Genomic DNA, 26,864 nt, shown 5'->3' with positions numbered 1-26,864 from the left:
TATAGTCCTGCCACGGATGACATTTAAATGTTTATAATATAATATTTGTTGCTATGGGCTTGTTACAAGGTTTAATCATCTATATATAATTATATAAGTTTATAACAGGAATTGTTTGTGAGGAGAACACATGACCTTTACCACGCCAATGCCACGGTAACAGGTTTACTGTCTGTGAAGAACAATCGTAGAGGTGGGGGGTGGGGGGGGGCTTCTGCTTGTGATGCTGCTGGTGTGTGTGTGGGGGGGGGCGAGATGAGCTGATAGCACCGTGTTTGTCCAGAGTGCGATAGCGTCTGCAGCTCGCCGCCGGCTAATGTGCTGCTGGCGGCGGCGGCCGCGGCGGGCTGGCCTCCAGATCCGGAGTCAAGCGTCTGATCTCATCTGCAATGTAAGACAATTTCCGGCGATCTGAGCCGAGCGTTCCTCCCGTCAATAGACTGGCGATTGCTTGGAGAGGGCGTCCATCTTAACTGGAGGTGATTGGCTCTCCCGGGGGGGGCGCGGGGCGACCCCTCCTTTTTTAATCATTTGTATGTTTGCGTGTTCATCCCGCTCGTCCTCGCCGCCGCTCATCGGCGAGCCCATCAATCAGCTTCAGCTTCACAACCCTGCCACCACAATGCCGCTTATTAAAAGCCCCCCCCCCCCCCCGATGAAGCAGCCACAGGTATCAGCTCACCGCCGGCAGCTTCCTGCATCACATCCGCCGCCAGGAACTCAGGAAACACTCCAATACATTCACATGTATCAATACATAGATTAATATTCAGAAAGGCAGCGCGGTCGCCTCACAGCGAGGTCCCGGGTCGGGTTCCTTCTGTGTGGAGAGTTCTCTCCGGGTTCCACACCTCAGGATAATATTCATCCATCCATCTATCCATCCATTGTCTACCGCTTATCCTGTATTCAGGGTCGCGGGGGGGCTGGAGCCGATCCCAGCTGTCATTGGGCGAAGACAGGGTACACTCTGGACAGGACGCCAGTCTATCACAGGGCCGACATGTAGAGACAGACAACCATTCACACTCACATTCACATCTACGGGCAATTTAGAGTCACCAATGAACCTATCCCCGGATAATATTCATAAAGAAGTCAAATACATTAGAACGTCCATAAAAACAACAAGCGAACATCAACCTTGATTTTAAAGTCTGATTTTATATCAACAAGAGAAAGAAATAATCAATACATATTAGGAACGCATTTCAGACATGACAATAACATCAGAAATCTTTAATATCATTTTGTTAAAAGTTAAAATTGGGAAAAAAACAATAAATCACTTTTATTGATTTGATTTGTATTGTGGATCTTTTAAAGGTTTTGATCAGTTATTGATGAATTGATTCGTTTATTGTCTCCATATAAAGATGTTGGTCTTGTTGATTTAAACATCGTGAAGTGTTTTAATAACTTCTCAAGGAGGCGATCAATGAGTAACGTCAGATGAATGTTGAATTCGTCCCGTGCTCCTTTAGATCCTTGATTATGGAAAAACGTCCTCATTGTGTTTCAGATCAATAAAAACGTCTCCGAGAGACATTTAATTAAAAACTCACCTTTTCCACTCTAACTGTTCTTCACAGATAATATGACTGTAATCCATAACCCTAATCCCCCAAAAGATTTATGATCGATCTAACAAGCTTTTCAGTTAAATCGCTAAATATTGCTTTGATTACTCAGCATTAAAGAAATTAATGTCTTTATTTAAATTAAAATAAAACCTTATCACTGTGGTATTTAAATAAGACAACGCTGACAGGACTTAAATAATGACTCCGTCTTTATGTTGGCCTTACATTAATATTACTTTTTATCTCCATCCAGGATATTAATAATGGAAACTGTGGGAATTAATACTTTTGATCATTAAGGGTTCAGGCTGTATGAGTGGGAGAAGTAAGCGCTCAGGTCGTCATTAATAACCATCATGAAACATACAACTGTGGCTCTTCGGCCTCTCTGCCATGATGGATCAGGAATATGAATATTATATGGCTGCTGCCTCCTCCATATACATCCTGTCAGGGAGGAGAGGCCCCTACATCATCCAGCACAGCAGTCTCAGTCCTCCTGGTGGTCCTCATGGTGGTTATTCTGGGTCCTCCTGGTGGTCCTCCTGGTGTCCTCATGGTGGTCCAGGTTCAGCTCCATGTCCTCCTTAAACACCTCAGTCCCCTGTTTGTCCATTTAGCAGCACTTTAATACACTTCCTGTTTATTGTCTTTGTTTAGTCATACAGTATATTACAGCTGGCAGTGATGCTGACATAGTTAGGTTGAGACCACTGAACTACATAGTTAGGTTGAGACCACTGAACTACATAGTTAGGTTGAGACCACTAAACTACGTAGTTAGGTTGAGACTAAACTACATAGTTAGGTTGAGACCACTGAACTACGTAGTTAGGTTGAGACCACTAAACTACGTAGTTAGGTTGAGACTAAACTACATAGTTAGTTTGAGACTAAACTACATAGTTAGGTTGAGACGACTAAACTACATAGTTAGGTTGAGACTAGTGAATTACGTAGTTAGGTTGAGACTACTGAACTACGTAGTTAGGTTGAGACTAAACTACATAGTTAGGTTGAGACGACTAAACTACATAGTTAGGTTGAGACGACTAAACTACGTAGTTAGGTTGAGACTACTGAACTACGTAGTTAGGTTGAGACTACTGAACTACGTAGTTAGGTTGAGACTAAACTACAATGTTAGGTTGAGACCATTAAACTACAATGTTAGGTTGAGACCAAACTACATAGTTAGGTGGAGACAACAACGGCGTCCTTCACATTGACCTTGAATCCCTCTGCTGGGTTATTAATAGAACAGGAAGTATTCAGTCATGTGACTGCTTAGCGATGACGGGAAGCCAACAGGAAGCTCCTGTGGGACGCCGGTGCTCCGCTGCAGCGTGCGGAGAGGTAAACCTCACAGATTTATCTCCTGCGAGCAGCCGGGGGCGGGGCCACGGGGGGCGGGGCCACTGCTATCATGACCCCATACATCACGCCTCGCGTGAGCACATATTAAGTGCTGTTCTCATCCGGACGCCCATTAAAGGTAAATAACCGACGAGGGCGCGGCGGCGGTTACACGGCGATCCCTCATACATGACAGGTATCTGTTTGTGGAAGGTGAGCAAGGAGCGAGCAGAGGGATGATGATGTGAGTGGACTGAATGATGTCAGAGCGCCTCGCCTCCCCGTTTAAACAACGCTCACTTCCGCAGGATGTTTCCTACAGGAAACCCGCCGGCGCTCACTTCATTAACACGCATCTTAACGAGCCCGCAGAGAAACAGGAAACCAATTAGTGATTAAGTCCTTCCGTCACAGCAGAACACATTGCAGTGCCGCCATGCTGCTGCATATTCATGAGCAGGAACTCCTCCTCATATAAATCATGCAAATTTATGAAGTGAAGGTTTTGTTTTATTGCAGCGTATTATGTCATGTTCAATGTCTGAGGTGTCGCCGTGGCGACGGAGAGGCCGCGCTGATGGCGCTTAGCCTGATTATTTATGGCCACTTCCTGTCAGCCTATACACACCTTGCTGTGTGTGTGTGTGTGTGTGGGGGGGGTTTATAATATGGATTAATGACACAAACATTAATAATGTAACGTGTGTGTTCATGTATTTATACACATTAATGTACACACACGTGTGCTGTTTTATCACTAAAGTTAAAGATTTTCAATATTATTATTAAGATGTAATATTTCAGGTTTTTGTTTATTTTCTCAGTGAAAAGTGACAAAAAGATAAAATCCTTCAAAGGATAGATTAGTTAGTTTGTTGTGTTACTTTGTATTCTTCTTTCATCCCGTTTGAATTGATGCTTCAATGAGTCGGCCCATGACACTCCAGGCGGCGGCGGCGGCCCCTGACGTCCCCAGCGGTGGCGGCCCCTGACGCCCCCGGCAGCGGCCCCTGACGCTCTCAGTGGCGGCGGCCCCTGACACTCCTGGTGGCGGCCCCTGACCCACCGCGGCGCTGCCAACATGATTGGCTTTGTTCGGCGAGGACATGTAAATGGGCGTCTATAGAAGCCGGCGTGTTGCGGCGTGTCAGGTCGTAACACGGCGATTCTTCCTCGCTGGTACAGACGCGGCGTGCGGCGAGGTCACGGCGGCTAACAAAGCCCCGCCTGATCACAATGGTCCTCGCCGCACATTCACTGCAATTTAGCCTGAGTAATAGACGGAGGTCACGCCGGGTCACTTCCAATTTCCACTTCCAGCAGGGAAAATGAAAACAAGTCATTTGCACAAATCTGAATAATTCAGTCGGTGAGACGTAGAGATGTGAGTGTGAGGAGGATAAAGGAGGAGTGTTGCATCCTGGGCGTAATGACGGCGGCGGCCTGTTAGCCGTCGTGCATAAAGGCTAATGATGAATCTGACGAGGATATGAATCCAGATGTAAGAAGAAAGCGGCGGCGCTCCTCCAGCGAGCGTTTAAACTGATCATAAATGTATTAAGATTGCAGCGGGCCATGAAACAGCTGTAGACAATTAATCTTCTGCAAATCTTATCGGAGGAATTGGTTTCTGCAAAGCAACATCTGCTGCTGGAGGCGATTATTCACGGCGCCGCACCGCCGCCGCCGCCACGCTTTTATGCATAGGGCACAATCATTGCCAATGAAGTAAAAATTTATAGTTTTCCCTGTTCAGTAAAAATAACATTCAGCAGCATTAAAACATCATCCATCAACATTGTCCGGGGGCCCGGGGCCTCCCCGCCACACAAATTAAAAAGTCTTCATTTGGCGGAGGAGTTGTGAAGCGTGCGGCTCCGCTGAGCCACGCTGATTTATTTCTTTATTTCCTGCTCACGATGAGATTGGAGACGCCGCCGCCGCGCTCTGCTCCGGTTGGTGGAGAGGAGAGATGAACCCCGTCGCCCCGATGGATGACGTTGGATGTGGACTCGCCAAACATGAACCTGGAATAAAACCAGGAGACGACAAGCAGACCAGTCCAAAGCAGGACCCGATCCCTCTACCTGGTCCTGGTCCCGTTCAAATATTATTATTCTCTTTACTGTTACTCATTTCATTCGTCTTTAATCAGATACTCTCATTACAAATGTGTCCCAGTTCATCAGTTCCAGTTTTCAACAAACAACATTAACGTTTTAATGATAATGAGGTGGGCGTGTCCCCTTCTGACCTGGCCTGTGATTGGTCCAGAGGGTCCCTTTAGAGTCAAACAGACCAGGAAGCAGCTGATGCTTTAGAGGATTCAGATCCACCCGTCGCTCCTCCACAGTCCAAATATGGTCACTTCCTTCACCGGAGGCTTCAAACCAGCGGGTGACGTTACCATGACAATGCCTAGCCTCAGAAGAATGGATCAATGATTGAGGTTGTGAACGTTAAAAGTATGTTAATGTTAATAAGCAGTTATTAAGGCTTTATAAAGGAACCTGCTGGATGAACCGGCCTGAGTGCAGATTGATGGAGATGCTCTTCATCCCGCCGCCGCCGCTGTGATCTCACAGCTGGCGACATCATCAACCACGGCAGCTGTCAGCTGGAGCGCCGCCAGACGCGTTCTTAATACGAGTCTGATCATCTGTAACTTTGGCTGCCGCTCGCTCGCCGTTTTAAACCAACTCAAAAGATTCTGGCAATCAATCCTTATCGCTGTTCGCCAGTTCTTTAGGAAAATGATTAAAGTTCGTGTCTCGGGAGGCGATGCCGTTAACGAGAGAATCCTCTTAAAGAGATAGTACCTGAACCCGAGAGCTTGTTTACAGCCGTCTGAAACAACACTAACGCTACGACACAGAAATACATCCGGCCCTTTAAGACAGACATCGTTCCATCGCGAGCATCTTTATGTTTGTGCCTTTTGTGTTTCTACAAGTCACCTGATCCAACGAGTTTACAGAACAAGACTTTCACCCAGGAGACGGCTGTTAGTGTCCAAACACTCGTCATGCAGTTCCATCGTTATTTTACGGTGTTATTATTCCATTGCTTGAATGACCAATCATCTCGCAGCGCTAATCACGCGTTATATAACCGTGTTATAATAACCACGTTATAATAACCATGTTATTGTGCAATTCTGATACATACTTTAAAAAACTTTTGGACGAGAAGAAACGCTGGCGTTCTCACGCTTTTTAATTTGTTTCTAAACGTTCTGATCAGTAATGAGTATTTTCTACTTCTGTCAGAGGTACTTATTGTACTTCTGACTATGTTTATATGACAGTTTTACTGATGCAACTAATACGTGATGTATTATTAATCATTAACACTAATTAAAAATATATAATATAGGACTTTTTCTAAAATAAGATGTTAACTGCAGGACTTGTACTTGTACTGAGGTATTAGTACTTCTAGTGAAGTTACATATCTGAGTACTTCGTCCAGCCTGCTAAACTTTTACAAACAATCAATAAAACCAATGAGACGTAATACCATATATCACATGAAGATGCGAGTACTTGTAGTATTAGCACTTCTACTGGAGTAAAGATGTGAGTACTTGTAGAATTAGCACTTCAACTGTAGCAAAGATGTGAGTACTAATAGTATTAGTACTTCTACTGTAGTAAAGATGTGAGTACTTGTGAGTAAAGTAACTGGGACCAAGATGGCGGCCGGTAAATGGCGGCGGCCCACAATGCCTCAGTGCGTGTGAACCAGAGCGTGGAGCGTTGACGCATGACTTCACTTCCAATTTAGTTCCGCCGCGGCGTCCATTCATCACGCCCCTCCCATCATCCATCACGCCGCCGCCCCCACGCCAACGCCATCATCACGTTAACGCCATTAATCTTCTGAGATAATTTCATATTAATGAACCGGGACGTTGATTTGATTATTGCTTTGATGAAGTTGCGTCGGGGGTGTTGACAGGAAGTGCGTCGCCCACTGAGCATGAAAGTGAGAAGCCTTGCCGTGTTTCCTTTGTGCAGCGCCGCCGAGGTTTACGACCGCCTCCCGGAGACGCCGCTGCCGCCTGTCTTCATACGAGACCTGAAAGATTGGAAAAGTTGCAGCGATGGACGGGAGGTGACCTGGAAACAAAAGCAATCAGGCTGGAGGAGGATGTGGGCGCCGCTGGGCTGGCAGCCGCCGCCGCCACCATCACACGCTCTGTCAATAAACGCAGGAATGCGTTGTGAGGCTCGTGGCGAGGGCAAAGAGGAGTCTGCAATCTCACACCTTCATGTACCCCGCCGGAGGACATCAGTCATGTGACTGCTCGGAGACGCTCGCCGCTTCCTGTCATAACAGACGGGTGAGCTGCTCTCCTCCAATCGCTGCTCAGCACATACTTCCCATCCAAACTGAATCAATCCAGCAGGAATCATCAGACTCCACTCCAACATCTTCACACTCGATGGTTGCTCAATCAACAAGAGAAAAGATCAATAATGACCGATTACAGTCCGCCTCATTAGCATATGTATACATTACGTCGTTACATTATGTTACGTTACGTTATGTTAGATTTTTACGCTTTAACATTACATTGTTACCTTGGTTGTTAACGTTATGTTGTTACTTTACGTTGTTACTTTACGTTGTTACATTGTTACGCTTTAACATTACATTGTTACCTTGGTTGTTAATGTTATGTTATTACTTAAGTTGTTACTTTACGTTGTTACATTGTTACGCTTTAACATTACATTGTTACCTTGGTTGTTAATGTTATGTTATTACTTAAGTTGTTACTTTACGTTGTTACATTGTTACGCTTTAACATTACATTGTTACCTTGGTTGTTAATGTTATGTTATTACTTAAGTTGTTACTTTACGTTGTTACATTGTTACGCTTTAACATTACATTGTTACCTTGGTTGTTAACGTTATGTTGTTACTTCACGTTGTTTCTTTACGTTGTCACTTTACGTCGTTACATTGTTACGCTTTAACATTACATTGTTACCTTGGTTGTTAATGTTATGTTGTTACTTTATGTTGTTACATTGTTACGCTTTAACATTACATTGTTACCTTGGTTGTTAACGTTATGTTGTTACTTCACGTTGTTTCTTTACGTTGTCACTTTACGTCGTTACATTGTTACGCTTTAACATTACATTGTTACCTTGGTTGTTAATGTTATGTTGTTACTTTATGTTGTTACATTGTTACGCTTTAACATTACATTGTTACCTTGGTTGTTAATGTTATGTTATTACTTAAGTTGTTACTTTACGTTGTTACATTGTTACGCTTTAACATTACATTGTTACCTTGGTTGTTAACGTTATGTTGTTACTTCACGTTGTTTCTTTACGTTGTCACTTTACGTCGTTACATTGTTACGCTTTAACATTACATTGTTACCTTGGTTGTTAATGTTATGTTGTTACTTTATGTTGTTACATTGTTACGCTTTAACATTACATTGTTACCTTGGTTGTTAACGTTATGTTGTTACTTCACGTTGTTTCTTTACGTTGTCACTTTACGTCGTTACATTGTTACGCTTTAACATTACATTGTTACCTTGGTTGTTAATGTTATGTTGTTACTTTATGTTGTTACATTGTTACGCTTTAACATTACATTGTTACCTTGGTTGTTAACGTTATGTTGTTACTTTACGTCACTTTACGTCGTTACATTGTTACGCTTTAACATTACATTGTTACCTTGGTTGTTAACGTTATGTAACTTAAGTTGTTACTTTACGTTGTTACATTGTTACGCTTTAACATTACATTGTTACATTGGTTGTTAATGTTATATTGTTACTTTACGTTGTTACATTGTTACATTTTAACATTACATTGTTACCTTGGTTGTTAACGTTATGTTGTTACTTAAGTTGTTACTTTACGTTGTTACATTGTTACGCTTTAACATTACATTGTTACCATGATTGTTAATGTTATGTTGTTACTTTATGTTGTTACATTGTTATGCTTTAACATTACATTGATACCTTGGTTGTTAATGTTATGTTGTTACTTCATGCTGTTTCTTTACATTGTCACTTTACGTCGTTACATTGTTACGCTTTAACATTACATTGTTACCTTGGTTGTTAATGTTATGTTGTTACTTCACGCTGTTTCTTTACATTGTCACTTTACGTCGTTACATTGTTACGTTTTAACATTACATTGTTACCTTGGTTGTTAACGTTATGTTACTTAAGTTGTTACTTTACGTTGTTACATTGTTACGCTTTAACATTACATTGTTACATTGGTTGTTAATGTTATATTGTTACTTTACGTTGTTACATTGTTACGTTTTAACATTACATTGTTACCTTGGTTGTTAACATTATGTTGTTACTTAAGTTGTTACTTTACGTTGTTACATTGTTACGCTTTAACATTACATTGTTACCTTGGTTGTTAATGTTATGTTGTTACTTTATGTTGTTACATTGTTACGCTTTAACATTACATTGTTACCTTGGTTGTTAACGTTATGTTGTTACTTTACGTCACTTTACGTTGTTACATTGTTACGCTTTAACATTACATTGTTACCTTGGTTGTTAACGTTATGTTGTTACTTTACGTTGTTACATTGTTGCGCTTTAACATTACATTGTTACCTTGGTTGTTAACGTTATGTTATTACTTTACATTGTTACTTCACGCTGTTACTTTATGTTGTTACTTTACGTTGTTACATTGTTACGCTTTAACATTACATTGTTACCTTGGTTGTTAACGTTATGTTGTTACTTTATGTTGTTACTTTACGTTGTTACATTGTCACACTTTAACATTACATTGTTACCTTGGTTGTCAATGTTATGTCGTAACTTTACGTTGTTATTTTACGTTGTTTTGTCATGTAGTTTTGTTAGTTATTACTGTAGTTTTATTGCCTCAACCTTACAAATGGTTTCTCAACATATTTATGAAGGAGGGGCACAAGAGGGGGGGGCTAATGATATTTTGCTGATATTGTCGGATAGTTTCACAATATGATTGAGGATGTAAATGTGATACTTTTATTCTGTTAACTGTGTGTACTATTACTCAGTGAGAGTATTATTACTCCGTGAGTGTTTTATTACTCAGTGAAGGTTACTGTACTCTGCCGACATCTCCGGTATCGACCCTCCTCAACATCACATAGGTTCCAGAAGCAGAGCTGCTATATATTATAAATGTATATATATATATATATATATATATATTTGTACATATATATATATATATATATATATATATATATATATATATATATATGGAGTTGTTGCATGGATCCAGATGGGGGGGAGGGGGGGGGGGTCTCAGGGGTCTCAGGGGTCTGCTTGCATGGAGGCGGGTCAGTCGGAGGCCTTTATGATGTCCCTCAGAAATCTATGTGAATCCCATTAAAGTGGATGTAAGGATGTGCAGACACATACATCACAGTAAATGCTGCGGTGCAGCATCGCTCGCCAACAATCCCACCTCAACAAGCGGGTTAGCCGCCGCGGCTTCAGATCCTATTAATAATTCACAATCCTGTTAGGGAGGACAAACATCTGTGGTGGATTGTGATTGGAGGTGGAGCTGAGCTGTGTGGAACAATAAGTCCTGTTATTTCACAGTGTCTGCTTTCTTTATTAAAGCCGTCACAGTAAACAGGCCGCGCCTCCACTCAGCGGCGTCCACATCCGTCTGCCATCCGCCGCCGCCGCTCACTGCCAGTCACACACTTTTATATTCCATTATGACAATCCAGCACATTATTGATTCTCCATCTATCAACATGGAGAACATGCTTTTTACTATTAATGTGTTTGATTGATTTTTATTTATGCATTCACAAAGAAACTAAAATACAAGTGAAAACAGATTTGATGATAGAAGACAAATTCATCACAAAAACCTAACAAAGAAATAAATCCTAATATTTAATTTAATATTTAATGTCTCATCCTTTTAGAAAAATAACTAATATATGAAAATAACCAATAAATTAAAACAACTTCTACATGAAAATAACTAATACAGGAAAATAACTAATAAATGTCCATGCACCAGATCATTTCACGTAGCGTATTCAAGACCAGCAGGTTTAATATCTGATCACATATAAACAAAAGATCATATTTATAAGGAAACAGCAGAGATTCTAGATATTTTAGATATTTATAAATGTAACAGCAGAAATAAAAAGAGACCAAATGTAAAACAGGATTTAACACAATAGAAAGAACATAAATTAGAATAACGATGTAAACGTGATGACGTTAAAATTAGAGAAAGGCAGAAACATATAGATATATAACTGATCAGCTCATTGATTGATTTCTTTATTCTAACGTCATTCACTCGTTGGTCCTGACTTCTTCTCTGCTTCGTCTCGCAAACCGACGCTGAGGAATCATTCACATCCTTCTTTTTGTTTGCATCATTTAAAGTTTCTGATATTTCCTCATATTCATGTCGAGCTGCTGCATCATTTATTCTTCACCGCGACCCTCACGTTCCAAAGCATGATGGGAAATATGGCAGAAACCGATGATAATGATACATCGAAAAATAGGTTTCTCTCTTTCTACATATATGTGTATATATATACATATACGCATATATATACAATATGTATATATATATGCAATATGTATATATATATATATATATATATATATATATATATATGTATATATATATATATGTATATTTCATATATATGTATATATACATATATATATATATATATTTCATATATATATATATATAGAGAGAGAGAGAGAAAGGGTAAGTTATTAATATATCCATCCATCCATTGTCTACCGCTTATCCTGTTTTCAGGGTTAAGTTATTAATATATAACATCAAAATAATATTTAATGCCTGATGTCTTAAAGGCAGCTTGTCTCCATCATTTAATGAACAATTAATAAACTGTAACTTTATAAACTTTGTGTCATATTACGTCAGAAAAGACCATCTAAAACAACAAAAGCTGAAGATACGTCTGTAGATTTTATTGGATTTATTATTGATTTGCACAATAAGACAAAACACAATAAGACAAAACACCAGAAATGAGAAGAAAAGAAACAAGTTGATCAGGAGACATTTGTAATCAATAAACAGAAGTTCATAATAAAAATCAGATGATTAAATATATTTTATATTCAATAAGAGCTCAGAACATTTAAGACTTTGTGATGATGACAACACGTCTGGCAGCGCTGAAGGACTCATGGATCAACAGCGTTGTTGTGTTGTGATGCAGCGCCCCCTGCTGGTGGAACAATGCTACTACAACATGATCAAACAGGAGTCAGACTGGGGCCTGGTCAGACCGGGGCCTGGCGGCGTCCACGGTGGCGGCGGCGTCCTGGCCTTGGCTGATGATGCTGCTGTACTTCTTCTGCTGCTCCTCTTTAAAGGAGTCCTTCACTTTTCCTCTTTTCAGGCTTCCGTCCCTGAAACACAACAACACAGTAGTTTACTGTAGTACAAGTACATCACTAGCAGTACAAGTACATCACCACACAGCCAGACTACTCTCAGCTCTTAGTTCTTTTACTTCAAATATCAGTGTAGAAGTACTATGATGCATTCAAAGTTTTACTTCAGTTAAAGTATCCAAATAAACTTTAAGTGATAAAAGTAAAAGTACTGAAGAACATTGTTATAACCAGATGTGGAAGAAGTACTCAGAACTTCTACGTCAGTAAAAGTACTAATACCACAGTGTAGAAAAGTATTCATATTAATATTCATTCATATATATATAACATATTCCTCTATTAACAGAAGGGAGGTAGAAGTACTACGGTGTACTCAAAGACAGTACTTGGTCACTGTCAGTATAATGTGGTAGTATTTAGTGGTATGTGGTAGTATTTAGTAGTATGTGGTAGTATTAGGTAGTATGTATTAGTATTTGGTAGTATGTGATAGTATGTCCTGGTATGTATGAGTATTTAGTAGTATTTGGTAGTATGTGGTAGTATTTAGGACCCACCAGGCCAGGTCCAGCAGGCCCCCCTGGTGGGCGATGGTAGATTTCACTCTGTTGGCAAACTGAGCTGCATCCTCCCCGTCCTGAACACACACACACACACACACACACATTATACACACAATATGGGGGGGGGGGGGGGGGATATCTTACCTGGATGGTCATGGGGGGATATCTTACCTGGATGGTCATGGGGGGTAGTATGGTCATGGGGGGATCTTACCTGGATGGTCATGGGGGGCAGGTACCACACGTTGACCACGATGGCCCAGCTGGTCATCATCCTCAGCACGTAGCTGACCATGTTGTATTTACTGCTGTTCCAGAAGGCATCGCCAAAGCGAGGGTCATACTGAGGCAGACAGACAGACGGTTTAAAAGACCCCCCTGTCATGTGGTCTCAGTCTGGTCCTTGAGACCCTGAACGCTGTCTTACCTTGATGGCAACTGGATAAATGGTCCCTCCGATCTCAAAGCTGCCCTTCTTAAACATCATGACTGACGTGTTGTTGATGCAGGTTCCTGTTAAAACCATCATCCTTATCATCATCTTTATCACCTTCATCATCACACTCATCTTCATCACACTGACCTTCTGGGAATATGAGGATGGGTAGTTTGGTCTTGGCAGCAACGTGAGCTCTCAGCCTGCAGACAGAGACACGTTTCTGGATGTTTCTTTGGTGCAACAGTTCAGTTCAGGAATCAAACATTTACAGGAAGAAGAATAAAGCAGTAATAATCATTCATAACATGAACTGTTGATTTAGTCACATCATCCTTCCATCTGTCGTCTACCGCTTATCCTGTATTCAGGGTTGCGGGGGCTGATCCCACCTAACATTGGGCCAAGGCAGTCTATCACAGGGAGACATGTAGAGACAGACAGGTAACCAGGTTATCACAGGGAAACATGTAGAGACAGACAGGTAACCAGTCTATCACAGGGAGACATGTAGAGACAGACAGGTAACCAGTCTATCACAGGGAGACATGTAGAGACAGACAGGTAACCAGTCTATCACATGTAGAGACAGACAGGTAACCAGTCTATCACAGGGAGACATGTAGAGACAGACAGGTAACCAGTCTATCACAGGGAGAGACAGACAGGTAACCAGTCTATCACAGGGAGACATGTAGAGACAGACAGGTAACCAGTCTATCACAGGGAGACATGTAGAGACAGGTCTTTGGACTGTGGGAGGAACCAGGAGAGAGCCAATGCTGACACGGGGAGAACAGCCACACAGAAGGACCCAAACCCAACCCGGGAATCAAACCCAGGACCCTCTCACTGTGAGGCGACAGTGACACCCACTACACCACCGTGCAGCCCTTAAGTCACATCATAGTGATTTAAATATCCAGAATGCTGTTTCTGGTTGCTATGGTGCTGTGTCCGGTTGCTGTGTCTGGTTGCTGTGTTGCTGTGTCTGGGTGCTGTGTCCGGTTGCTGTGTTGCTGTATCTGTTTGCTGTGTCCGGTTGCTGTGTAGCTGTATCTGGTTGCAGTGTCTGGTTGCTGTGTTGCTGTGTTTGGTTGCTGTGTTGCTGTGTTTGGTTGCTGTGTTGCTGTGTCTGGTTGCTGTGTCCGGTTGCTGTGGTGCTGTGTCCGGTTGCTGTGTTGCTGTGTTGCTGTATCTGGTTGCTGTGTCTGGTTGCTGTGGTGCTGTGTCCGGTTGCTGTGGTGCGGTGTGTGGTTGCTGTGTCTGGTTGCTGTGTTGCTGTGTCTGGCTGCTGTGTTGCTGTGTCTGGTTGCTGTGTTGCTTAGTCTGGTTGCTGTGTCTGGTTGCTGTGGTGCTGTGTCTGGGTGCTGTGTCTGGTTGCTGTGTTGCTGTGTCTGGTTGCTGTGCTGTGTCTGGTTGCTGTATCTGGTTGCTGCGTCCAGTTGCTGTGTCAGCTGCACACCTTCTGGTCACGGCGTGGCGGTCTTTCATCTCTGACCTCTGGAACCAGACGTGAGGACACGACCTCACCATGGACCTCTGGATGACCCCCATCAGACCGCCGTGAATCTGCCCAACCTGAGGACAGGACAGCACAGACCAGTGGCTTCACGTCATGTGATGTGTATGTGATGTGCATGTGATGTAAGAGGCGTGATGACCTCACCATGGCGTAGCAGCCATCGCTGGCCAGGATCACCACATCGATGGGCGTCGTGTGATTGGCGACGCAGATTCCTCCTTTCTGAGGTTTGTTTTCTCTGCAGAAACAAGATGTGATGATGTTTACAAACAAGATGTGATGATGTTCACAAACAAGATGTGATGATGTTCACAAACAAGATGTGATGATGTTTACAAACAAGATGTGATGATGTTCACAAACAAGATGTGATCATGTTTACAAACAAGAATATGTGATGATGTTTACAAATAGACATGCTAATGTTGACAAACAAGGTGTGATATGTTTACAAACAAGAAGCTCTGATAATGGTTACAAACAAGAAGATGTGATAATGTTTACAAACACGATGTGATGATGTTTACAAACAAGAAGATGTGACCACTTTTCACAGGCCCAGCAGATGTTTTAATTTAAATAAAGAACCTCCACGCCTCTGGGGGCAGTACAGGCATGCTGTGAGTGAGGAGCGCAGGGCGTTGGCCCTGGTGGAGGCATGGGGGCAGATATCCTCCAGGTTATGGCTGTGGAAAAACTTCTTGGCTACCCCCAGCCTGTCCCGGCGGGGGTCCGTCACCTATTCCTGTCCCGACGGGGATCCGTCACCTGTTCCTGTCCCGACGGGGGTCCGTCGCCTGTTCCTGTCCCGACGGGGGTCCGTCGCCTGTTCCTGTCCCGACGGGGATCCGTCAACTGTTCCTGTCCCGACGGGGGTCCGTCACCTGTTCCTGTCCCGACGGGGGTCCGTCACCTGTTCCTGTCCCGACGGGGATCCGTCACCTGTTCCTGTCCCGACGCGGATCCGTCACCTGTTCCTGTCCCGACGGGGGTCCGTCACCTGTTCCTGTCCCGACGGGGGTCCGTCACCTGTTCCTATCCCGACGGGGGTCCGTCACCTGTTCCTGTCCCGACGGGGATCCGTCACCTGTTCTTGTCCCGACGGGGATCCGTCACCTGTTCCTGTCCCGACGGGGGTCCGTCACCTGTTCCTGTCCCGACGGGGGTCCGTCACCTGTTCCTATCCCGACGGGGGTCCGTCACCTGTTCCTGACCCGACGGGGGTCCGTCACCTGTTCCTGTCCTGACGGGGGTCCGTCATCTCTTCCTGTCCTGACGGGGATCCGTCACCTGTTCCTGTCCCGACGGGGGTCCGTCACCTGTTCCTGTCCCGACGGGGGTCCGTCACCTGTTCCTGTCCCGACGGGGATCCGTCACCTGTTCCTGTCCCGACGGGGATCCGTCAACTGTTCCTGTCCCGACGGGGGTCCGTCACCTGTTCCTGTCCTGACGGGGATCCGTCACCTGTTCCTGTCCTGACGGGGGTCCGTCACCTGTTCCTGTCCTGACGGGGATCCGTCATCTGTTCCTGTCCTGACGGGGATCCGTCACCTGTTCCTATCCTGACGGGGGTCCGTCACCTGTTCCTGTCCTGACGGGGGTCCGTCACCTGTTCCTGTCCTGACGGGGATCCGTCACCTCTTCCTGTCCTGACGGGGATCCATCACCTCTTCCTGGTGGGGGTAAAGGTGAGACTCACCTGTTGTGGTAGACGATGGTGGCCGACAGTCCTCTGGCACAGATCCGGTAGCAGGTCAGGTGGACTAACTCACTCAGCCAGTTCTTCAGGCTGGAACACAAGGGGATTTATGAATACATGAATATATGAATACATGATAATGTTTAATATTATACATGTTACACTGAGCCCAAAAGAGTTGATCAAGTTCAGTTTCACTCGTAACCTTCATGATGACCTTTACATTAGCTTATGCTTATCGCTATCACCAAAGCTAACACTAATCACTAGCACTACTTGTAAATGCTAATCACTAGCACGCTGGCTATAGTTATAATTATGTTTGGCTGAGTGCTGTTAAGTTTAAGTGACAACATGCAGTTTAAACTCTGAATTTGAGTTTACATGCAAGGCTGAGACACCTGTATGCTAGGGACTAGGGATAGTTGCTGTAGCTAGCTGCCCTGTTCCTGTAAGTAGTTGCCCTGTTGCTGTAAGTAGTTGCCGTGTTGCTGTAAGTAGTTGCCACGTTGCCATACCTGCTCTCAGGCAGAGACCCGACCAGACTGGTTCCAATGATGAGCCATGAGAGTCCGATGAGGGCTAACGTGATCCTGGAGACCAGAGGGAGGATCAGTCTGGTTGGTTACAACTTGTAGATGTTGATCATTTATTCAGGACCTGGACCGACCCTGGACCTGGACCGTCCCCTTGGTGCCGGCTCCCAGACTCACCTGAGGGGGAAGAGGACCCCATAGCGGACGAAGACCCCGACCCCCCAAATGACAGTGAGGCGGAGGCTGATGTAGCGGAAGTTCTGGTTGGTCCTGGTGAGCAGGTTCCAGGAGGCCAGCTGTTCGGAGGAGAAGCGCTGAGTCACCTGGTCGTCCACGATGCTCTCCACGCCGCCGTGGTAGAAGTAGAAGGCGTCGCTCAGAGAGAACTCGCCAGATGCCCCCCTTAGCCGGCCCACCTCCTCCTCCATGGAGCCGCCCCCCCGCTCGATGATCCCTGAGACACAACGCAGATGTTATCGGTCATCAGCTGATCGGCGATCAATGTCACGTGTGAGTGAAGCTCAAAGAGCCTTTCATCGAGAAAACAGGATCCCAGTGTTGGAATGACCCTTACTAATAATGATCCATGAGTGCAACTGTCTGTTTGTGGTTCTCACTCTGTGAAGCTTGAGATGAGATTAGATACGCAGACCGCCGTCATAATGTATATAATGTTCATAATGTTTATTATACATTATTATACATTATACATATATATAGGTGGAGGTGACATGAAGGTAACATGAAGGTGGAGGTGGAGGTGACATGAAGGTGGAGGTGACTCACCGTTGGGCAGAGGAACGGGGATGCTGGTCTGGGTCTGCCGGCCTCTCTGGATCCGTAAGGTGGACCACTAACAACGACATCACACAGCTGCTCAACAAACACGTCAAGCAGGACTGAGACAGAGAGAGGACACACTGCTGTTACCTCCAGGATCTGGATCAGGATCTGGATGTAGACCCCGGTGACCCCCAGAGAGAGTCCAAACATGGCCGGCAGCATGATGAGGAAGACCACCACAAACATCCACACCTGGAAAACGGCCTGAGCGGCCCCCCAGAGGTCCTCCATGGTCCCAACAGCCGAGCAGCTCACGGCATCGTCTGCAGACACCACACACCAGACTCCATGCAGTTTTCAGCCAATTTAACATACGGTCAATAGAAACGTTTCAATCAGGAACTCTGGTTTTTATATATATATATATATATATATATATATATATATATATATATATATATATATATATATATAATATACTTATTTATTTATTTATATTTACATAACAGATCGAACTATTAGTCATAGTGACAATCTACTACTAAACATTTAGTCAAGTATAGTTTTAAGGTACTTTACTTTAGTATAATTTGTGTAAATTAATACACCAGACATAAATAATATTTTACTTGAATGTGATTATCTTATAAAAAATGTTGCATCTCTGTTTGTAAACGTTTATACACCATTAATTTTATAAACAGCATAGAAAGTATTAATATCTAATACTTACATATAAAAGGACGCTTGTTGACATAAAACCAATAATAATCATTATGACGATCCAACATTTGAATGCCATATAAAATAGATATAATACTTTAATAGGGGTGGTAAAAGTACATAATTAGCTTTATCTAAATAAAGTTCTATCTCATCTTATATTGAGTACTTTTGATACTTTAAGTACTTTTCGCACATTGTATTTGTGTACTTTTATTTCGTTTGTGAGGGCAGAACTTTTACATTGGTGTACTTCTACTTTTTTTCTTCTTCGAAGAAGACTGAGAAGATCTTCTCTGGTTGTATTAAAGTACCCGAGAGTTCTTCTGTTCTTCCGTTAGTCCGTTATGGCCCCCGTTATAGTCCCGTTCGTCCGTTATAGTCCCGTTTGTCCCTGTTTTAGTCCCGTTAGTCCGTTATAGTCCCCGTTAGCCCCGTTACTTCGTTATAGTCCCCGATATAGTCCCGTTACTCCGTTATAGTCCCGTTAGTCTGCCGTTAACAGCATCCATCTACAGTAACAACAGCAACAAACATGTATATGTGTGTTTAAATAAAAACCTGAGAGTCGTAGAGTCCCGGTGCCGTTAAAAGTCCCGTTAAAGCGCAGAAATGTTGCTTCTGTCCCGACGCGACGACGACGAGACGGCTGGGCGGTTAAGCCACGCCCCTCCGTTAGCCTCGGAGTTAGCAGTTAGCCTCATAATGGCGGACTGCGTTGGGAAAGCGCAGGTTTTTTCCCGCGTCTGTGTTGCGCTGCAGTGACGCTCGTGACCCGCCAGCGTCGCCGACCAGCACCAGCAGCAGCATCATGGCGGACTCGGAGCCGACGGTCCGGGTCTCCGGGATCGTTTTGGCTTCTCTCATGTTCCAGCACGTTAACAGTGATTCTGACGCGGTGAGAAAGGCTTTATTTAAACGTTTTAGTGGCCGTGTTCGCTCCGCGGCCCGCCGGCCGTTGAGCTCCAAGGCGTCGGGATGCAAAGGGAAGCTAGCGAACAAGTTTCCCGGTGTTATCACGAAACTTTCACCATGATTAGTTCTCGTTGAATAGTTTCGATCCGGTTCCGGCCCGCAGTTCAGGACCGTATTGGAGTGTTTGTTGTTTAAGGGGAGCTAAATCTCCCGTTGCGGGATTTCTGCAACTTAAAAACAAACAACAACAAAAAAACAAGCGAAGAGTTCACTCTTCCGACGGACCGGACTCCGTTAGAAAACCCTAACATTTAACGTGATACCGATTATGTACAATTACTTAACTTGTGAAATAAGACAGAATTACTTTTAAATGTCACGTGGGTCTTGCTGATGAATTCGGCAAAATGTGTAATCCAACAAGCGGGTATTAATTTAGTGGAATGTCAACGTAAACACCCGGCGGCCAGTTACCGCCGAGCCCGGTCTGTGGTGGGAAGACTGGGAGCCGATGCTTAAATGGATGAACGTGATGAATGGAGTTTCGCGTTCACATGGGCAGACTAACACAGCATATTAAATGTGTGAAACAGACCTAGAGTCGGGTTTCATAGACACCATCTTTATTTTTCATGAGCAATTAGTCCCTAAATAATAAGACCTGGAGGGACCACATCAGACCTGGGGCCCGTTGCACAAAACTTGGATAAGGGATTAAACCGGGATATCTTGGTTATCCTGGTTCAATTTATCCGTGATCCGGTTGCACAAAAGTGGGATAGGGGGCAGTAGGATATGTTATGGTGTATAAGTTACCATGGAGATTTATTCTGTGGAGTGAGTGATCCTAAATTCCAGGATCTATTTAATCTCAGCCCTTATCTCAGTCAGCAGTCACCACAAACGGAAACCAATAGTTATTCCACTGCCCACTACACATTGTTATCACATATAACTAGACCCGCTCTCATTATTTAAACGTTTGTGATCATTCATTTCAATCATTTTGGATAAATTACGATTTTAGATGATGTTGCTATCATTAGGTAATTTACAGTTTCCCATAGACTATAAGGCTATATATAAAATGACGGAATATTAGAGCCACAGAGAAAAAATAAAAATTCACAGACTTCGAGAATAAAGTCATAATATTGTAACCCGTTGTTTTAGAGGAGGAGAGTATTAAAGTACGTTTTGATGACATTCCTATCGAAAAATCTGCATTTTGTTCTCATATTATTCCTTCAGTGAATGTATATGATCTTTCGTTGGTTAGGGTTAGGGTTAGAGTTAAGGTTCGGTAAATGCTAACTAGGAGGAGCCGGGAATCGAACTGGCAATCTTGCAGTTGAAAATAGTTAGAGCAGCCTGACCTCCTCGTATGCCTCCATGAGGGTTTCTGCCTCCGGCGGGGAAAAGTATGCCGCTCTATTTGCCATGGTGAATCAGTGAATCTGTGATCGGCGGCTGGGTCTATTTCAGGGAGCCGTGAGCGCGCACCTATCCAGGATTGGTTTCACCTGGCTTGATGAATCCATGTCTGCTCATCCTGGCTTGGTCTTTGTGCAACCAATTAAGCCTGGATGCTCTTGTTTTGGATCGATTGAGCTCAGCTCAGTCACTTATCCTGGATGTCTTAATCCTAGTTTTGTGCAACGGGCCCCCGGTCTCCAATCTTTACCCTGGTTTACTTGATTATAAAATAATAAACTAAATAAATGTGGTGAACCGGACCAGACATCTCAGGTGGTCTGAATATGTTTATTCATATCTATTTACCTGTTTAATCCCTTTTATTACATTTCAGGGCTGCAACTATTGATTATTTCCATTATTGATGATCTGTTGATTTAGTCTGAAACGTAAACCTGGTGATTTCTTCAAATATGTTTTATTCAATCAAAGATCCATAAACCTAAAATATTCACTCTGCACTGATAGAAGAGAACCTAGTATCATGATATAATTTAGGAGATTAAAACAATTAATGGATCATTTTATTCTGTGAAATCCTTTTAAACCATATTTTGTTTCTTATATCTGCTGTTTGTTTTCACACAGTTATGATAATGGCTGTGATTCACTGTGAGCTTTGGTATTTGTGATGGTGATAATGATATGCGTGGTGACATCACAGGAAGGCCTGATCCTCGGGGAGAGCAGGTTTGAGGAGCAGATCACCATCAGTGATTCTCAGGCGGATCAAATCCACATCGAGGAGATCTACAGTGAGTTCACGTCCTGCAGTGACCTCACCGTCACATGACCTCACCGTCCTTGGAGTCACTTGACCTCGCCGTCACATGACCACGCCGTCACATGACCTCGCAGTCCTTGGAGTCACATGACCATGCAACACATGACCACACCGTCACATGACCAAGCCGTCCTCACCGTCACATGACCATGCCATCGCATGACCTGGCCGTGCTTGCCTTCACATGATGACGCTGTCCTCCTCCTCACGGTGAGGATGGCGTCATCATGTGACGGTGAGGACGAGAACCATCACATGACCAAGCCGCCTTTTCCTCAGCGTCACATGACGCAACTTCCTGTCCTCTGGTCCGCAGACATTCAGAAGCACATCGGCTGCAGGGGCGTCAGCGCGTGAGTAGATCCCGAGCAGAGCTCCCATCATGCAGCAGGGTAAAGTCCTAACGTGAGTGTGATCTGTTCATAGCTTCTATAACGGCGTCGGAGACGTCGCCGCCGACGCCATTGACCGAATCCTGGCCGACAACAAACAGGTGACATGTTTCCTTCCTGCGGACCAATCAACACGCGTTAGGAAGTAAAGACACGGGACTACAGAGGAAATATTATATATTTATATAAATATTTATATATATTAAATTTATTTATTTGTAAAAACCACGATTGTCTCAGAGTAACACTTCATTTATTATTTTATGTTCTAAAATAAGAATTGTGATTATTTTCACATTGATCGTTATATCTACATTATATTTGTGTTGCCGGCCTGACTGGTGTGTTTCCGTGGCGACGGCCAGCAGGAGCGTCTGATTGGCTGGTACAGGCAGCGCAGGAACTCTGACCAGCAGATGACGTTTCGAGAGAAGGTTGTCCACGAGCGTCTGAAGGCATCTCTGTCCAACCCTCACATGATCTTCCTTCTGCTGACGCCCAGCATCGCCACTGCAACAGGCTCCACCCACAGGATGGAGTATGCCGCCTTCCTGTCACGCAGCAGGTACTTCCTGTTCAGACTCAACTATTCATCCAGAGAATCAATAATCTAAGATGTAAAGATGTAATAATTTTAAATTATTTTTATTTCAGTTTATAAAAATATCTAAAAACGACTTGATCTTTGTTTTTATTATAATTTTGAATAATTGTTTTATTTGATCAGTTTTATGATTGTATAAATATTACATTTTATGGTAATTGTTTTAATTTAAAAATATCAAATTTGTAACTTTGTTATTGGAATTATCTTTGTTCTATGTGTAATTTGAATGAAGCTAACGGTGCGTTTCTATTGGTTGCCTCTCCGTTCCTGAAGGCAGTTCCTGAACGTCCCCGTGTCCGTCACCAACCTCGGCGTCCTGGAGCAACTGGCGTACTGGAGGGCGTCGGCTCCCTGCTCGGCGCTTGGCTATGACCTTGCCATGAAGAAACACAGGTAGGACGGCTTCATGGGGCGTTCAGGGGCTCACGGGGGGTTCAGGGGGTCCTCGGAGCTCCAGCTTTAGTGGATGCTTTTGGAACTGGTTCCAGGGCTTTTGTTGACTTCCTGTCCAAGTGGACTCTTACATCCTGTCAGGTCTGATCAGATTGTTTCGAGAAGACCTGGTTCTTCTTGTGACCCTGAATGCATCACCGTGTTTCCACTTCCTGTATGCAGCTCCATCTTCTTCTCCTCTGACGGCCTTCTGAGGGATGTGAACGCTGTTAACGCCATGAACGAGTGTCTGCAGGCGGAGCTGCAGGTGAGCAGGAAGTAGGCGACTCTGCGACTTGTTGACTGTGCGACTCTGCTACTCGTTGACTCTGCGACTCGTTGACTCTGCTACTCGTTGACTCTGCGACTCGTTGACTCCTCAACCCGGCGACTCGTTGACTCTGCAACCCGGCGACTCGTTGACTCTGCGACTCGTTGACTCTACAACCCGGCGACTCATTGACTCTGTGACTCGTTCACTCTGCGAGTCGTTGACTATGCGACTCTTTGACTCGGCGACTCGTTGACTCTGCGACCCGGCAACTCGTTGACTCGGCGGTCTGTAACGGTGTTTGAACGGTGTTTGCTGTCAGGCGGCGAGCAGGAAGCTAGAGGACAGCGAGCGTCTGCTGGAGACGCTGCAGGAGGAAGTTTCAGCTCTCAGGAGGGAAATCACAGAGAAGACGAGGAGCGGAGCAGGAAGAGGTCTGATTCTGTTCTTCATCCTGACCTGTCTGATCTGTCTGATCCGTCTGACCTCTCTGACCTCTTTGACCCCTCTGATGTTTTCAGATGAGGGTCCCGCTGATGACAGGAAGAAGCGGCTGCACGCCGCCTTCAGAGCACTGCTTGCCTGCTCTCCTCTCGCCCACACACACACTCTCACCCTCGACGCACTTCCTGTCCCTGATGCCTGCTGCCGAGCCAAGCAGGGAGAGCAGGACGCCGTCTCCACGGCAACACCAACGCACTGCCCGGACACGGCGAGCGTTCAGGAGACGCTCCTCGGCCGTAACGGCTGCAGGAAGAGAGCGAGGGAGGCGACACCGGGGGGGCAGGAAAAGCAGGAAGAGCTAGAGTTAAGGATCAGACGTCCACGTAGGACGTTTCCTGTGGAAACGCCATGACGTCACCGCGGAGGAACAGGAAGTCAGGACTTCGACAGCGGGTCGAGTCTCAGGGTCATGTTTTTGTTAAACGATCATTAAATGAATGAATAGAAAGGTTTTTAATTGTCGAGCTGATTTAACCCTTTCAGTTAAACCTCAGACCGTCTGGAGGTGGTGGTCACCATGGTGACGTCTCCGTCGGTTTGTGGACTACGGTTCTGAAGCCTCTACGTCACCATCTTTCATTCTTTGCAACCAGGGAAAGGAAGTGACCATATTTGGACTGTGGAGGGTCTATTGGACTCTAAATGGACCATAATGTACTAAATGAGCATCATGCTGGATTGTAGAAGACTTGAAACTAGAGATTGAGACCATAAACTCATGTTTATAATGTTTACTGAGATAATACATCAAGAGAGAAGTAGGACCATTTTCTCATAGACTTCTATACAACCAGAGGAGTCGCCCCCTGGTGGCCAGCAGAGAGAATGCAGCTTATATAGTAATATCGTTCACTTATTTCACACTTTATGGTGAAAAATAAAAAGTCCTTCCATTTTTATATCAAAATCTCAGATTTATTTGTTCTTGTAATACACAATAATCTATCAATAGACGGCGGCGATGCTCTAATCCAGATGTTTGACTCCACAGATGTTGGGGTCCTTCATGAACTCCGGATGTTTGTGTGTCACCGACATGAAACCTGGAGGGACAAACAAACATCTGAGTCAGACCTGCTGGTCTGGAGGTCTTCTTCTAAAGGGTCTAGAAGCGTGTCTCAGGTTTGATTCGTACCTAGCGAGTGAGCTTTCTTTATGGCCTTCGACACTTCCTTCTGTTTCCGTCCACACAGTCCTGTAAACCGACAAGCAGATCATATGATCAGCTGATGGACATGGGACTGATCCAGACCAGTGTGATCCAGAACGGGCCCAGCTGCTCACCTGTGATGTGTCGACCATAGATCCTGCCGGTGTGAGGGGAGATGAACTGGGACAGCAGCTGGAAGGAGATGGGAACTGGTTAACAAGGACTCATGTTTCCTGTTGTGGACCAGATCCTAGTCCTGCTGGATCCTCAAAGCCTCTTTATCATCATGTGGACCCTGATCCTGGTTTACCAGCAGGACGTTCTGACACTTTACAGAAATGAAAAACCCTCAAAAGGTCTCAACAAAAGTAAATTTACTGTTTAGAGACGAGCTGGTAGGAAAACCTGTTATTATGATCATTGATATTTAATTAATTAATATGAATGATTATTTATTTTGGCATCATTCTGTCCCTCCGGCTGCTCTCTGATCAGTTACAGAAGCAGCTTTACCCAGCCGATGCCGTAACGCGAGTTTCACGTTAGAGTATGAAAAAATTCAGCGTAGCTCACCTGGATGTTTTTGAAGTCCACGGTGATGCTGCAGAGCAGACATCCTTTCTGAGTTTCTCTGAACGGGTTCTCCATCTGAACGAGCTGAAACACGGAGACACAACAACAACATATAACAAGCGTTTCTACTGTGTGGAAGAGGAAATATAAGAACGGGTTTCTCAAGATGAGTGTCAGATTTTGGGTAGATATAAAATAAACGTGGTTTTCACTCAGTGAATAACATTCTAACTTTTTAAATACGTTTTATACTTAATCTTGTGTAAACTTATATTATTCGTATGGGTAAATATCAGCAAGTGGAGAAACTAAGTACTTATTTAAGTAAAACAGATCTGTGGGGAAATGTCTCTTTATAGAACTACATATTAAACCCCCCCTTATTTTATGTTTTGTTACTTTATATTTATATGTATTTATTATATAAATATTGATATATTTATGAATATTTATTTTTAAATAAATCAACTGATTGGCAGGAACACACACACACACACCTACCATGTCCTCGGTCTTTTGGACTACACCGGAAGTCGTCGTGACGCTTCTTAAACCTGCAGGAGTAGATTCACAACAGCTCGTTAGCAACGTTAGCATTAGCAACATTATCTGCAGCTTAACGCGGAATTGAACTAATTATTCAAACAAACACTAAGCGGCAGGGTCTTTTATAACGTAATAAAGTGTAATACACATAATGACGCCGTACCTGAGGTCACGTGTTGGGATAAAACTGACTTCAGCCTCTGGAAGCCTCTGACGGACATCATTTTGACCCGACACCCGACCGGAAGTTGTCCCACCACGAACTGCGTCCGATGTTTCGCGTTTTCTAACCTTTAGTTACCGCTTCTATCGTTATTGCTTAACGTTAAAGCAGATGACGTGTAAAAGGTAGCTGCATTAGTAAATGTCGAATTAATATGCAGCGCGTGCGTTTTTGTGCTCGTTAATTTAGTTTGAAATGTATGCAAAATCATGTTGTTTTTTTCCGGAAAATATTAAATGTTACCCTCTCCAAAGACATTTCAAGACAAGAGAAGAAACCCTTCTCGTTCCGTCGTCCAGTAACGGCTGTGACGCGGTCTGACCACAGAACACGCAGTATC

At 44.0% G+C, this 26,864-nt stretch overlaps 3 protein-coding genes across 6 annotated transcripts; 1 reads left to right on the top strand and 2 right to left on the bottom strand.

Moving 5' to 3' along the window:
• Window positions 1–11,936: 11,936 nt before the first annotated feature.
• gpat3 (glycerol-3-phosphate acyltransferase 3) lies at window positions 11,937–19,317 on the bottom strand. 3 transcript variants are annotated; one of them, XM_084035214.1, is made up of 13 exons: window positions 19,213–19,317; window positions 18,076–18,251; window positions 17,932–17,998; window positions 17,323–17,599; window positions 17,128–17,202; window positions 16,610–16,699; window positions 15,055–15,148; window positions 14,851–14,966; window positions 13,533–13,588; window positions 13,377–13,462; window positions 13,164–13,292; window positions 12,944–13,023; window positions 11,937–12,398 (listed from the first exon to the last, which is right to left on the bottom strand). In XM_084035214.1, exons 2-13 carry the CDS (start codon window positions 18,217–18,219, stop codon window positions 12,254–12,256), a joined length of 1,359 nt encoding a protein of 452 aa, XP_083891340.1. In that variant the 5' UTR covers window positions 18,220–18,251; window positions 19,213–19,317; the 3' UTR covers window positions 11,937–12,253. The 3 variants fall into 3 exon arrangements, with proteins under 3 accessions (XP_083891340.1, XP_083891341.1, XP_083891342.1); XM_084035215.1 differs by having other exon boundaries at window positions 13,377–13,438; XM_084035216.1 differs by lacking the exon at window positions 12,944–13,023.
• Window positions 19,318–19,356: 39 nt separating this feature from the next.
• Window positions 19,357–24,483, top strand: abraxas1 (abraxas 1, BRCA1 A complex subunit). Of its 2 annotated transcripts, none has more exons than XM_084034400.1 (9): window positions 19,357–19,549; window positions 21,707–21,797; window positions 22,143–22,179; window positions 22,253–22,319; window positions 22,587–22,783; window positions 23,099–23,218; window positions 23,441–23,525; window positions 23,851–23,962; window positions 24,050–24,483. In XM_084034400.1, exons 1-9 carry the CDS (start codon window positions 19,463–19,465, stop codon window positions 24,382–24,384), a joined length of 1,131 nt encoding a protein of 376 aa, XP_083890526.1. In that variant the 5' UTR covers window positions 19,357–19,462; the 3' UTR covers window positions 24,385–24,483. The 2 variants fall into 2 exon arrangements, with proteins under 2 accessions (XP_083890526.1, XP_083890525.1); XM_084034399.1 differs by having other exon boundaries at window positions 22,584–22,783.
• Window positions 24,484–24,925: 442 nt separating this feature from the next.
• On the bottom strand, window positions 24,926–26,676 carry mrps18c (mitochondrial ribosomal protein S18C). The gene is made up of 6 exons (XM_084034401.1): window positions 26,465–26,676; window positions 26,257–26,309; window positions 25,756–25,839; window positions 25,317–25,374; window positions 25,168–25,227; window positions 24,926–25,075 (listed from the first exon to the last, which is right to left on the bottom strand). Exons 1-6 carry the CDS (start codon window positions 26,523–26,525, stop codon window positions 24,999–25,001), a joined length of 393 nt encoding a protein of 130 aa, XP_083890527.1. The 5' UTR covers window positions 26,526–26,676; the 3' UTR covers window positions 24,926–24,998.
• Between the last annotated feature and the right edge of the window lie 188 nt (window positions 26,677–26,864).

Source organism: Eutrigla gurnardus (genome assembly GCF_963514095.1).
Source record: "Eutrigla gurnardus genome assembly, chromosome: 19".
Taxonomy (NCBI): domain Eukaryota; kingdom Metazoa; phylum Chordata; class Actinopteri; order Perciformes; family Triglidae; genus Eutrigla; species Eutrigla gurnardus.
The sequence above is the reverse complement of the archived record's forward strand: the minus strand, read 5'-3'. Positions and strand labels throughout refer to the sequence as shown.